Genomic DNA, 14,039 nt, shown 5'->3' with positions numbered 1-14,039 from the left:
ACAGAGACTTCTGACAATGAACAGTGAAGTCTAGCTCAAGTGTGTAACCTCTAGCCTCCACCATGCTTTGGGTGTTCTTCCCCATTCAAGAGACCCTCAAGCAGAATCAGAGACAAGATTGCTTGAACGGATGATTAGACTTTATTCTATGATAACCATGTGTGATATGCATGTCCAGGAATTAAGTCATATCTCATCACTTTACATTCAAATAAAAAATATAACTTCAAAAGCTATTCTGGACCAAATTAATAGGACCCAAGATTTATGACAAAATGAGTAGCCCTTTCTGTTTCCCAAGTTCACCCTCTGTGGGAGAGGCTAACTACATTTCAGAGGGACCATTGCTCTGCCTAGCTTCAAGACAACCTACCACAGGGCAAATCTTAAGAAAAGAGAGTCTGACAAGGCAAAATGACAAATCAGTGATCTCCTTAAAGCTTCCATGAGTTACTGTCCTTCTCTCTTTCTGTCAGGCTGCATCTACCCCCCGAGAAAAAAGTGACATAAAGATGTAAGCAAGAGAGAGAGCTGGGGGATGACTCTGATGGTATAAAGCACTTGGTGTACATGCACGAGGTCCTGAGTTTGATTCCCAGAACCCACATAACACATCTAGCTGTAGTGGTGTGTGACTATAATCCCCATGCTAGGGAGGCAGAGCCAAACAGATCCCCAGGGCTCTCTGGCCAGTCAGTCTAGACAGATCAGTGATCTCGCTTCTGGTTCAGCCAGAGACCCTGTAGAAAAGTAACCCAGAGAACGATTAAAGAAGACATCCTAAGTCAACCTCTGCACATCCCCACCCCTGCAACACACACACACACACACACACACACACACACACACACACACACACACACAAACATACACACACACACAAACATACACACTAGAAAAGTGAAGACGATCTAGAGGATTTGAGGAGACAGTTGTGATTCCATGACACATTCAGGGCCTAATCAAACTCACTTTTTTATGCTAGCCCCAAAGCAAAGTATAGCAGACTAGGCCAAATGAGGCATTTAAAATGTTCACATATTCATATCCGTAAATGTTAATTACTACCTATGAGGTACGTTTTTGGTTTGTCTGTTTTGAGGTAATGAGGACTGAATGCAGGGCAGGCCTTATGCATAGTAGAGTTGCACTCTGCCACTGAGCTACACTACCAGGCTCCTTTGACAGACTTTCTTCCTAGGCTCTCTAAGTGGCCCACTCTATGCCCATGCCACACTTCTGGTTAACTCATAGGTGGCCATGCATGATGTTTATAAAGCCACCAAGGAAATCTGTTCTGGGATGACTTCAACTGCTTTAGGTGGTAATGACTTTTTGAGGGCTTTTAGTTTATTTTGTTAGTTTTATTTGCTGGGTCCTCAACTCTAAGAGTTTTCCTGTCTAATAAAAAAATGGAAAGATGACTGTCCCCACTTTCCCATGCCAATCACTCCTGCCAAGGAATGAGTTTGGAGCCTCTCCGTGGAGCAGAATTTATGAGCTATTTGCACGTGTGCCCACGTGGACATGCTCAGCTCTCCTTCAGTCATCTCTGGCACGTAAAGGCCTGGAGACTGCTCTGAAACCTGCTGCTGGAAACACCTGGAATTCGTGTTGCTCTCTGCAGAACTCCATGACATATTTGTATGCCTAATTCCATCATAGAATCCTAGGGCAACTTTATTACCAGTAAACCAGGATGACGCTATATGTATGCATTACAGAATCACAGCCAAGACCACACATAGCCATGAAGAAACGTGCTCGTGAGCCACACATGATGAGCTTTCTCTGGGTTTTTTCATTAGTGATGTTCCTTTGTTTGCAGCTCTTCGTGTTTAGTGGCAGGCACATTACAGCAGTTGCCAAAGGTTGAAGAAATTTTATAGGCAAAATCTACCAAGCTGAGAAAACAATCTATGGGATTTTTTTTTAACTAATTGAGAAAAGATGGCCATCATTTTGTCTGGTTGGAGAGACTTGGGATAGTAGAGGCCTCAGGCTGGGACTGTGGAATGAAGCTTGATGTGGGAAACAAAGCCCTAGGTTCATCTGAGGGTCATTCCCTCTCCACAACATGTTCTTTATGCCGTGGCAACTCCAAAGAAAGATGCTAGGAGATGCTACTCAACAAGGCCGAAGGAAAACCTCAAAGCTATGAAAAGGATGTCTCTATATCATGGTCCAACAGCAGGTGTCCTTGAGATACCCAAAGTTTAAGAGAGGTTAACAAAACACGCATCCGTTCTCCTAAAATAACTCATAGCTGGAGATGGAACACATATCCTACAAGGAGAAATCAAGGGAACCACTTCCCAAATACCCACCAGGCTTTCGGGAAGTCAGACATCGTTTCTTAGCTGCTGGCTCTCCTAATTCAGGACTGTTAGCTGGCCCTATCATCTGCTCTTACTCTAAGACATCTCCTGTCTGGTACCAGATGGCACCATGTTGTGTAGAAGCGGGCAAGTGGCTGTGGTCTGGGACCCACCTTCCAGACTCCAGGCTCTGACCTTGCCTGAGGCTCTCTCCCATCTTTCCACACTCCCTCAGTGAGACCAAGAGTTGCTTCTAGGCTGGACTGGCCATGCCAGGGCTGGCATCTGCTTGTGTGTTCAGAGCAAAGGTGTAGGTGCCCAGTTCATAGTCCTGGCTGGCATTTGTTAACTCAGACCTTCAAAGAAACGAGGAAGCTACTGTCTTTCCCATTTTGAATGGGCATCAGAAAGGAATAGTGAGCCAGGTTGAGTCAAAACATAGTTAGTTTGAATAAAAAGTATAATCTAGGCTGCTAATCTTCCCAACAAAGCACAGAGGCTGCTTTGTCTGTAAGTATCCAGGACTTGGATGGGAATACATCAACATGTTAGCACACCTGCCTGTTGATAGCAAAAGTGATTTGGGATCATCTGTAGACTGGGTTTTCCAGATTTTTTAAGTGAAGTATTACTATTGCAATCATAAAGAGAAAAAATAGTATTCAGATTTTCCTCTTACTTATCTGAGTCTTTGTGGGGATGGTGATAAGAACAATCAGGTCCTCTCAGAGGAAAATGAGCAAGAGATGCCACAGGCACCCTAGTATTTCAGCTAAAGACTTCACATCCCTGTGGACCACAGCATGGCTCACGCTGAACCGTAGGCTACAGTTCCTACTTTCTTCTCTTTTTTTCTTTTCAAGTCAGGGTCTTAACTTTCTAGGTAGCCTAGGCTAACTTCAAACTCATGATCCACCTGCTTCAGCCTTCTTGGTGCTGAGATCACATATGGCACATGACAGTCCGCTCTTTTCTACCTGTGTATAGCATGCCCGTCTGCTCAGGACAGCTGAGTGCTGGAACAGTATACAGGGAGATAGAGACCCTACCCCTGAGCTGGACATACTCAGGTCAACGGACAGGCAGCGATGACAGTCTAGCAGAGAGAAAGGTTGTCTGGAGCTTCGGGAGCACAGGAGACAGGGAGGGGTGTCACGGGCCAGGAGAGAGATGGCAGGGCAGGCGGTCCCTTACTCAGAAAGGCTCCGACGGCTTTCATGCTGTAGGCACTGGCAGGGTTAGATGGAATGAGGAGGAATTTTCATTGTTCTTCAGGGTGGTGTATTGTGGGAGCCCAGAGAGGTTTCCTAGTGAGATCTGAGCTTGCTTTACCCAGAAGGGCTGCATAAGGGCGTGGATTGATCACGTGCGTGGTTACCAGGTGATTAGAAAAGTTCTGCACTTGGCTGTGCTGGGGGGAGGTCTTTTGCTCCACCCCTTGGCATTCCTTTAAAAGGCCCTTTAGAAGAGACAGAAGGGGCCAGTGGATAAGGATCCAGGCCCCCCACCCCAGGCGCTCTCTCTCTCTCTCTCTCTCTCTCTCTCTCCTCTATATTTCTATCTGAATCTCTTATCCCTCACTCCTCAAGAGTACCCGGGGGAAAAGGAAAAGGTGGGGGCGGGTTGCCCACAGTGTGTGACAACAGGTCAGAACTGCTGCGGCCCCTGAGTAAGGCACAGCACAGGATGGAGGGAAAGAGGGCAGAGACTCAAGGGACATCCACGGGCCAGTGTTCCAGAGGACAGGGAAGAGAAGGAAGGACACAAGGTGACCTGAACCGGCTCAGGAGCATAGGTGCTCTGTGCGGTCTCAGTGACGGGGGCAAAAGGCAATGGCCTGCCGTGTGCTGGCTAGGTCCACATGTGCATTTTCCTCATTATCGCGTCACATTCCAGCCCTAAGCTCCATAGTTACCACTCTGGGTCCTTCATGGAGATGTCCACACACGGAATGCTCCCAATAACTCACTAGAAGATGGGAAGCCTCCCTATACAAGACACCATGACCTCCATGGCCCCAGGGCAGGGACTGCTCACCTCTTTTGGTGTCAACAGCAGACACAGCCTGAATGAGGAGGGGTGCATTGGACTCAGAGTACTCCACGAAGACGAGCAGAAGTTTCAGGGCCGTCTTCACCACCAGGCGGAACTGGAGAAAAGATAAAACCATCACACAGAAGCAGAGGCCACCCTGCCCACCTGAACGCATATTCTCCCCTCCACCTACAGCCGGCACTCAGCCATCTGTCAACCTGGAGCTCCTCAGAGATCCCCCAGATCCCTTCACTAGCGCCTCACTCACCCCTCATTAGATACCTCAGCAGACAGGTGTTAGTGTCCCCCCACAACTGTGAAGATTAGGAAACTGAGGCAGAGCACACTGTCCATGATCACACAGCTAGTGATCAATGGAAGCAGGAATTCAAATCCAGAGCATTTGACCCCAGAATTCACACTCAGCTTCCAACAAGGAAGACAGTGAATGCTGAATTGGGGACTTCATTTGATCCCAATGACGATAGTTACGGTTTTTATTTTTCCAATAAGGAAGAAGGCAGAGCAGTTCAAACTACGTGTTCTAGGCCACAAGTGCCAACTTGAGTAAAATGGAACCTGAGCCAAGTCCCCAGCACTTAAACGCAAGCCTGCCAGGCCGCCTGGGGCCTTGGAACTCACAGACCCTGGATCCATGGCTCAGCATTTGTGAGGAGTTGCAGTCAGCTCAGAACCTTCCTTTCCCGCTGTCGAACTCACCCTTGGAGAGACCATGAGCAACTCCCTCAATGGAAGCTGCCATGGCTTCCTGACTCCAGCTCCTTCAGTCCTGAGGGGTTCTGGGTCATTTCCCACCTCCCAGTTGCTCCTCCCTCTCCCCCTCAAAACCTCCCTTCTCTTTATCCCGCTTCCTCCCAAGAATCTCTCCCTCGACAGCCATACACATACCTCCTGAAAACTGTTCAAATGATGCACCTCAGAACACCAAGCCAACCTCGGGCTGTCCAGCCTTTCCCAAGCTGTTCGCTGCCATTTTTAACCCCACAAGACTCTTCTAAACAGAGAGGCCAAGAACTACATTTGACTCAGAGTGGGTTTAGGGGTGTCTGCTAATGCGCTGATCTGTCAGTCAATGGCCAGGTCAAACAATCTGTACCAGTTCACCCTCCCATACTGTGGAAAATCAGCTCCTGCTTCTTCATTTGCTCTGCACCAAGAGCTCCCTGCACCCAGGGACCCCAGGAGGCGTGTGCTCACATCACAGCGACAGAGGACAGACTTGACGGAAAAGGGAGGAGACCCCCCAGCAGGCAACTGCACTGTGCAGCTCAAAGGTGTGATGGCCAATCATTGTCACCTGGATTTAGACTCACCTAGGAGACTAAGGAAAGCTTCTGGGTGTGTCTGTGAGGGAGTTGAAAAGAGAATTACCTTGTGGGGAAAGGACCCACCCTCAGTGTGGATAACACCAATCCATGGGGACTTGGGTGGAAGAAAAGATGGGAAAAGGAGAAAGCAAACTGAGTGTTAGCATTCCCTCTCTTCTTCCTGATCCAAGAAACTGTCTCTTGCTCCAACTCTTGTCTGCCCAGTCCAAGTAGGTCCTAGCTGCCTTACTTTGGATTGTATCTTTTTAAGCCAGGGGTCAAAAATCAATCCTCCTCCCAAATTGTACCTGTTAGGTATTTACTTTGTCACAGCAACAAGAAAAAACTAGTAGAAGAGGGGACAGTTTAAAATCCCACCAGCCCCAAGTCCTTTCTCCAAGGCCTTTCCACGCCTCTGTCCCCAGGCTCTTCCTCTGCTGTGTCTCCTACCAGGTAAGTACCTATCTGTCCCTGGTCCCATTCTCTCTACCAGGTGACTGCTCTCTTGCTCCCCTTGACACAAAAAAATAAAAAATAAAACCAAAAACCACAAATAAACAAACAAACAAACACAAACCTTTCCTAAGAGTTCCTACAGCCCATGGCTCCAATTCCCAGCAATTCCCTGTGGTCATTAATCTTGCTGCTCAGCTTCACAGGACTTAGAATCCCTGCTGAAACAAATTTCTGGGCATGTCTGTGAGGGATTTTCTAGACTGGGTTGAGGGAGGTAGGAAGAGTCTCTCAGTATAGGCCACACCATTCCATGAGCTGGGATCCCAGACTCAACAAAAAGCAGAAAGTGAGCTGAGTGCATTCATCTCCCTCCGCTTCCTGGCTGGGGATGCCATGTGACCAGTCACCTAAAGCTCCTGCCTCCATCCCTGATGTGATGGACCATATCCTAAACATATGAACCCAAACAAACCATTCCTTCCTAAGTTCATTTTATCCAAGTATTTTGTTCCACCAACTAGAAAAGCAGCTCATACACTCTCTAGCCCAACCTGACAGGAATTTAACTTTATCTCCACTACTCAGTTTAGCTATTCAGGTCCATGGTGGCCTGTGTGCTATCAAATCCAATAGTTTTCTTGGATTTCACTCAACTCTCAGTAGCACACGCAACACAGGGTTGCTCTCTCCGGGAACAGGGCAGCTAGTCTCCCACCTGACGGCGACTCCCTCACTTCTTTTTTTCAGATTGTCCAGTATGGCTTTGGGAAGATCTAAGAGTTTCTGCCTGGGAGTTCATTCTTTCTCTTTCCACACACTCTCTAGACAAGTCTATCCTATCCCTGGGTTTTACAATTCATCTAAGATCAGATGTTAAATGTCTGCTGCTTTCTAGGCCTGACCCAAATTCTGGGCCAGGTTGTCTTATAACTTTGACATCTCTCAGGAGCTATCCCACATCTCAGCTTCACTGTGGCTAAATCATCACTTGATTTTCATTCATTCTCCCTGCATGTGACCTGCCACTACCAGCCTGGCCTGTTCTTGACGTGACCCCCACAACAGGCCCTGCTCAGGGCAGTCAGTTGAAGTCACATGTAATGTTCTCACACTGCTCCAGAATCCAAGTGGGGTAGAGCTTCTCTCAAGTCATGCCCCCATCCCTCTCCACCCAGGGCCATGATGGTAGCCTCCATGGTTTTTGTCTCATGCCACTGACACACACCCTGCAAACTTCAGCTTACTGCCAATTTGGGGACTTCTCTCCAGCTCTTTTCTCTGCATGGAACCAGTCCTACAGGCCTGGTCTTCTCTTACACAGGCCTGGGAAATCTCACTTGTGGAAAACACCTCAATGAAAGGCATCCCCTTGACAATTACCACCTCTCAGAGCCTTTCTCTTTGCATCCTGCTCATGACTGAGCTAGCTCCAGAGGCACCTCCCATGTCCATGGGAGATTGAAGCTGTGACCCCCAAACCCATAAATGCTTGAGTGACAGAAAACTGCATAGTATTTACACATACCCACAACCATCCTCCCCACAACTGAGTACCTGAAGTCACCTCTAGGTTCTTTTTGGCACCACGGAGTGCAAATGCTGTATAAAGAGCTGTTTTATGGCGTTGTTCAGGGAACAGTGACGAGTAAAAGCATTGGCATGGTCAGCAAAGACACAATTTAAGGCAAAATGTTTCAATCGTGATTTGTGGTCTTTTCTACAAGGACCCTACAGACATGGACATTGGACACACATTTGGCTACTGTGCCTAAGGACACAAGCTACACCTGACACAGAAGTCATTGATCCAGCACTACATGTGAAGGTGGCATATCACTGAGCGTCTCCTTCCAGCCCATCACAGTGGCATAGAACAGGTCACAGCCCCTAGCCAAGCTAAGGCCCTCCACAATCAGGTGAAGGTCAAGAAGCCCCCAGGCTCCCCATCCTCTTTGTGTTCCCACTACACAGGGAACTGAGTACTTTGGGGGGCTCCAAACACTTTAAGGGGTTCCTACCCCCTAACTCAGGTCCCACTATCTCTCTGTTCCTTCCTGTCTAGGAAGAGGCTAAATTCCACAGTATTTTCTCAACAAGTACAAGGCTTTTGGGAGAGTGGGGGGTAGCAGGCCAGAAGAATGAGCTGTGCTTTGTATGTTTAAAGCTGGAGAAATGTCTTCAAATAAACACAAACCCAGCAAGTCCAGGCTTGGCGGCTTCCCCCGGAGGTAGAAGATCATTTTGTGGTTCCTGGAGAAAACCTGGCGGCCGCACAGTGCACTCCTGTGAGGCTTGTCTCAGAGGGCCGACTCTGCCAGTCCCATAGAGCCCTTCTGAGCACCTGTGGGTTGTGTGACTTCCATGATCCCTGGCACCCAGAATCCCTAAGCCATGGCTGCTTCTGCTGGAGAGCTGCTTTGCTATGGACGTCTTCCTTCTCATGTCTTCCTCTCCTGTGCTGGAAGGCTCTGTTGAGAGTTTTTTGGGCACCATAATTTTATTTTTAAAAAATTCTTTAACATCATTTCTATATTTAGGGGTTCTGTGACTAGCTTCTCCTTCATTTATGTTTGGTGCTTTCAGAAGCTTTACTATGCCAATGAATAACAAGCACATTAGATAATTAAAGTGCTTTAGAGGCAAGAGCATCGGAACATCAATTTGGGGCAAATTCCTGATACTAATTGAAAGCATGTCGCAACTCATCTTCAGATGCATCCGGGGCTCCTACTCAGAAATTCCACATTAGCAGTGTTGTGAAGACTTGGAAGTAGGGAGGAGACTTTACTTCTAAATAATGCTGTACTCTCCTTCACTTACCCAATAGTTACTCTCTTTGATGCCCTTCTGTATGGGAAATACAGCCACCACAGCCCTCTAAAGTGTGAAGCAGGCAGCATTTGTAAATCCTGACCTCAAAGTCCAGCACATTGCCTTTGCCAAAGTTCTTTCTTAAAAAAATAATTTACTTAACTTTATTTTATGTGCATTGGTATGAAGGTGTCAGATCCCCTGGAACTGGAGTTACAGACAGTTGTAAGCTGCCATGTGAGTGCTAGGAATTGAACCCAGGTCCTCCGGAAGAGCAGCCAGGGCTCTTAACTGCTAAGCCATCTTCTCCAGGCCCCAAAGTTCTTAAAAAATCTTTTCTTGGTGCCAAAGAGTTAGCTCAGCAGAAAAGTGCTTTTGTAGAATGTACAAGGCCTTTGGTCTGATTCCCAAATTCACAAAATCCAAATGCATCTTAGACATATTCGCACATTTGCATAGGAACTGCTGTCCCAGGCCACGTCCACTGGGAAGAGGCAAAAAAGGGAGGCAGTGGTAGAGCAGGGGTGGCAGGCTTAAGGTAGCTTGTAGTGGGTTGCTGTTCCAGCTTTGCCCTGGAAGTACTACCCCCATTGAGGCTTCTGGTAACTTTCACACCTACGAGGTGGGGCCCAGAGAGGAGCCCTTAAGACCCAAGATCTAGAGATGGCTGCTCTCTTGGTTCCCTGACCAGGAAACCAAGTAGAAAGGAGCATCCCAAAAGAGGAGGTGGGAGAGTAAGCTGCAGGAATGTCAGAGCATACACCACTGTATGGCTCAGACACACCATTCCCTCAAAGTATCATTCTAACCTCAAATATCCAATCTTCAGCTCCAGCCGAAGCTCCTCCCTGTCCTACTACGAACAGTTTCACTACAATGCATCAAACCCCTGGCAACCTGTCTAGTCATGAGAGAAAAATCAGGAAGAGCTGATCCAGTTCTCATGAAGCATGTGACACCATGGGATGGTCCAACAGTCATGAAGCAGACAGGCGACATGGCAGTAAGGAGTCAGCCTCAGTGGTCCCAAACCAAAGGGGTTGAAGGGGAGGAGCACATCCCTGCAGGAGGTAAAGCTGGGTGGGGTAGACTGGCTGGCCGTGTTTGAGTCCTTTCCAATCCACACGTCTTTGCTTCCACTTCCAACAGTGTCAGGAGCCCCTTTGGATGCCCAGTACCCTTCGAGACTCTGGGGGGTATAACACAGCCCTGGCCATGCCCAGCAACCCTTTGAGACTCTGGGGTATAACACAGCCCTGGCCGTTACCCTTTGAGACTCTGAGGGTATAACACAGCCCTGGCCGTGCTTCAAGGACATGGCCCATCAGCTACTTAGAGAGGACTCATACCACCCTTCCCCACGCAAGAGAGCGTCACCCACGTGAGGGGCACCGAGCATCCTCAGAGGGCAGTGCTAGCACTGTAGTGGCAGTCAGAGAAGCTCAGAGCTGGGAGCTGCTAGCCCAGCTCTTGTCTTCAGTGGAACAGGAGAGCTCTGGGATGGCAGGAAGGTCCCTGCCACATCAATACCACCACAGGCTCTAGGTTCTGCCTTTGGGTTCTGTTACCTGTGTTTGATTTACAGTCTAAGAAATACAAGTATTCTATCTGAATCTTGTCCACTGTAACAAAGAAAATTATGAGGGTTTTTTGTTGTTGTTGCATGGTAAATATTAGGGCCTCAGTTCAGTGTAGAGGTGAGGACCAGTGTTGGACCTCCAACTCTCCTGCCCCCATTTGCTGGGGTTATAGGTGTATACCACCACACTTGGGTCTTTTCATAATATGTTTTTTTGAAATTAAAATATAACTAAAAATTTTTCTCTCTTCCTTTTCCTCCCTCCAACCCCTCTCATGTGCCCCCTTGCTCTCCTTCAAATTCATTTTACTTTAATTGTTGTTACATTGTGTTTGTGTGTGTGTGTATGCATGTGTGTGCATTTCTAATATATAAACACAACCTGCTCTGTCCATATAATGTTATTTGTATGGAAATGATTTCAGAGCTGACCACTTGGTCCTGGATTACCAACTGGGGTGGGGGTTCTTCCCTGGGGAGGACTAGTCCATCTGCTTTCAATATTCTTTAGTAGCCTGCAGCTCTTTGTGAAGGGTTGAGGCATCTTGAAATTTCCCTCTTCCATGTTAGCATGTCTTGTAGTGTTCAGATCTTCTTTAGGCAGCCATGTAGCAGAGGAACAGGGAGTTTGCTGTCGGATTTTATCTCCTAAAACAAGTCAGAGAAGCTACATCTATAAAGTCACACTCAGATTTATGTGGTACTGGGGCTCCAACTCAGAGCTTCACAGGTGCTACAGGTACTGGGCAAGCACTCTGCCAACTGAGCTACATGCCCAGCCCTAGAAAAGAAGGTCTTATGTTACTCTAAAACATAGAGCTAAGCAGGAATCTGAGATAGTCCCTTTGTATGAAAAGAGTGCAGAGGCCAGGGGCAGACAGCCACCGTACTTCATGAAGATGTACACATTTGCAGGGTGGCTGGACTGAGCTCTACTCTGCTGTACCCACTCTTTCAGAATCTATACTCCTAGTCAGCATAGAATAGGCTGAAAGGCCTTCATGAAAGCCAAAATGCCAGTTAAGTAAGCAAGGACAGAGCCTCCATATCCCACACATATTCTGGATTCCAATGTCATGCTCATTTCAGAGAGGCTGGGGTGGGGAGCAGTACCACCACTGCGCTTTACTAGGGTTTGGTTTTCCTGTTCACTTACAGGGAGTATCTAGGTTTTAGACAGAATGCAGCAACCAGAAGCCTAGGAAAGGAATACAAGGTACTTTCTTAAGATGTTTAAACTGGAATGTCACATGCAGTTCACTGGACTTAAGGAAACAGAAGAAATGCAGTGAGCAGGTCAAATATGCTGCTCATTAAGTACAAATCCAAGTATTCCAAAAGCCTTCAAAGTGCTAGCTCCTCCCTTAAATCTCAATGACCATAAAAAGAAAACAAGTTCCCAACCTTAGGACTTATGTTACAAAAGGGTTTAGAAAAACATGTGTGATTTTGTTTCATTTCCCACTGAAGTAGCATAGATATGTGCTCTACACACAGGTGCTGATCTTTTAAACTAGATTAAAAACTGTAAAACACCCTGATCTATAAAGCTTCACCACATTGTTTATACATTTATCTATACTCTAGAATAGTATAGGTATCAGAAAAAAACCAAACAGACATGCTGCCTCGCTCGTGCTGTTAAAACCAACACTAGAAACTGAGGCAAGAGGATCTCTGCTGAGTTTGAGGCTAGCCTGGGCTATGGTCAGTTCCAGATCAGCCTGGTCTGCAGAGTGAGAACCTGCCCACACACACACACACAAAATTGCAGCCCCTTAGTTATGCATCTTTAAGACTCCTTACCTAACATTTTATTCTAATGTCATACTCTCAAGTTGAGACTTCCTAAGCAAGCAGCTCAAGTTGAGGCCTAAGATTCGTCATAATTAGTAAATGATTCAACAGAAATCTTAGGCTCCAGCATCTTTCTCTTCTCAACTCTAACAGACTGTCCACAACATGATGTGGGTAATTATCAGAAATAAAGCAGAGGCTCAAATGCAATACCTCAAGCACAGAACTCTGGGCCTTGGCTCACAGGGATTCATGGGGAATAAAATGATCAGAGTTGGCACATTAGCCAGGACAGGAAGTCACCTGCACCAAATCCCTATGCTCTGGCCTCAGAGAGTGGCAGCTGCGTGCTTCTGATAGTGCAGTCTACAGAAAGGAAACCAACTCTGAACAGTGAAGTAGCCCAAGGGGAAGCTGGGTAGCCCTTAAGACAATAATCAGTGAGTAAGAAATTCTGTACAGTATAAAACAGAGCAAGCTGTCCAACGATGGTGAAGATAAAAACAAAACAGAAAAGTTACAAATTACTGTGATTTATTTAGCTGGTGTTTAGCTGGAACTTTATTTAAATAGAGGTATGCAAACATCAGAAAATATCCACTTTGCTAAATTTTCCAGAGATTACTCAGGGTCATTACAAAGAGTCATTTGAGGGCCTGAGAGATGGCTCAGCATGTGAAGGTGCTTGCTACTCAGTGTGATGGCCTGAGTTTGACCCCTGGTAACCACATGATGGAAGGAGAGAATTGACACATGCAAGTTGTCCTCTGACCTGCACACATGGGCCATGGTATGCACACACCCACATGTTCACACATAAAACGTGAAAAAAAGAGAAAAGGGTCAATTAATAAAGTAACGTTAATTCGCCCCTTTACTGTTGAGAAAGGGATACCAAAGCCTCACATGAACATGCCAGCCAAGGGGCGTCTTGTTACTGCTTGCAGAATGCAATATTGGTTGAAGGAAATCAACAAGCTTGGGTGCTTTTACAGGAAGCAGCATGCCCAGTTTGGGGTATAAAACCCCTACAATAACTTGTTACAGGGCCAATTTCTAAATGAAACCAAAGGAAAACACAGGTCAAACAGATTCTTTCCCTTAGCCAGTGAAGAGCCCCATCTTTCTTATTGGCTCAAAACACGTGCTTTGTGGAAATATGATAGATAATATTTCCCAAGTAAAAGAACTTTCTTCTACAAACATCTAGGCCTGGAGGCATGCCAGCAGACAGCAGGTAAGCCTGGCATGGTGAATGTGCTCTCAGGAGAGCTTGGTTGCCAGGAGTCTCCAAGAAGTGAGTACACAGGATGCCAGGCAGACAGAGACAAAGCCCTGGGGGTGGGGGTGGGGGAGGCCTAGAGCATTGACAAAGGGAACCCAGGCCTTCAGGGCACCTCCTGGGATGGCTCCCAGAACTCCTTGCCTCTGCTGTCCTTTGGTCCCTCTACCATCCTAGAAAAGGGAAAGTATTTGCCTTGGAGAAAGGGAATGCTGCCTACTTGTGGTTTTGCATTCTTCCAAAGTGTTCTGAGGTTCAAACCACCAGTTCCCACTCTTTCTCCCACGGCTAGAACATGGTTGCTTTCCCCAGCCACAGGAGCAGAAGCATCAGAGTTCCAGTCCCGCTTCTATTTCCGACTGTCACAGGGAAAATACATCTGTGAATGACGAAGCAGCAAGGCTAGCTTAGAGAGAAGCTTCTTGGGGGTGGAG

General features: G+C 47.0%; 1 protein-coding gene across 1 annotated transcript in view; it reads right to left on the bottom strand.

The window, feature by feature from the left end:
- Fhod3 (formin homology 2 domain containing 3) overlaps positions 1-14,039 on the bottom strand; it is a 428,818-nt gene that overhangs the window by 145,233 nt on the left and 269,546 nt on the right. The window contains 1 exon segment of the mRNA XM_059246707.1: positions 4,356-4,467. Within this exon segment, the coding sequence (XP_059102690.1) occupies positions 4,356-4,467 (112 nt within the window).

The sequence above is a fragment of the Peromyscus eremicus genome, chromosome 19, assembly GCF_949786415.1.
Source record: "Peromyscus eremicus chromosome 19, PerEre_H2_v1, whole genome shotgun sequence".
Classification (NCBI taxonomy): Eukaryota; Metazoa; Chordata; class Mammalia; order Rodentia; family Cricetidae; genus Peromyscus; species Peromyscus eremicus.
The sequence above is the reverse complement of the archived record's forward strand: the minus strand, read 5'-3'. Positions and strand labels throughout refer to the sequence as shown.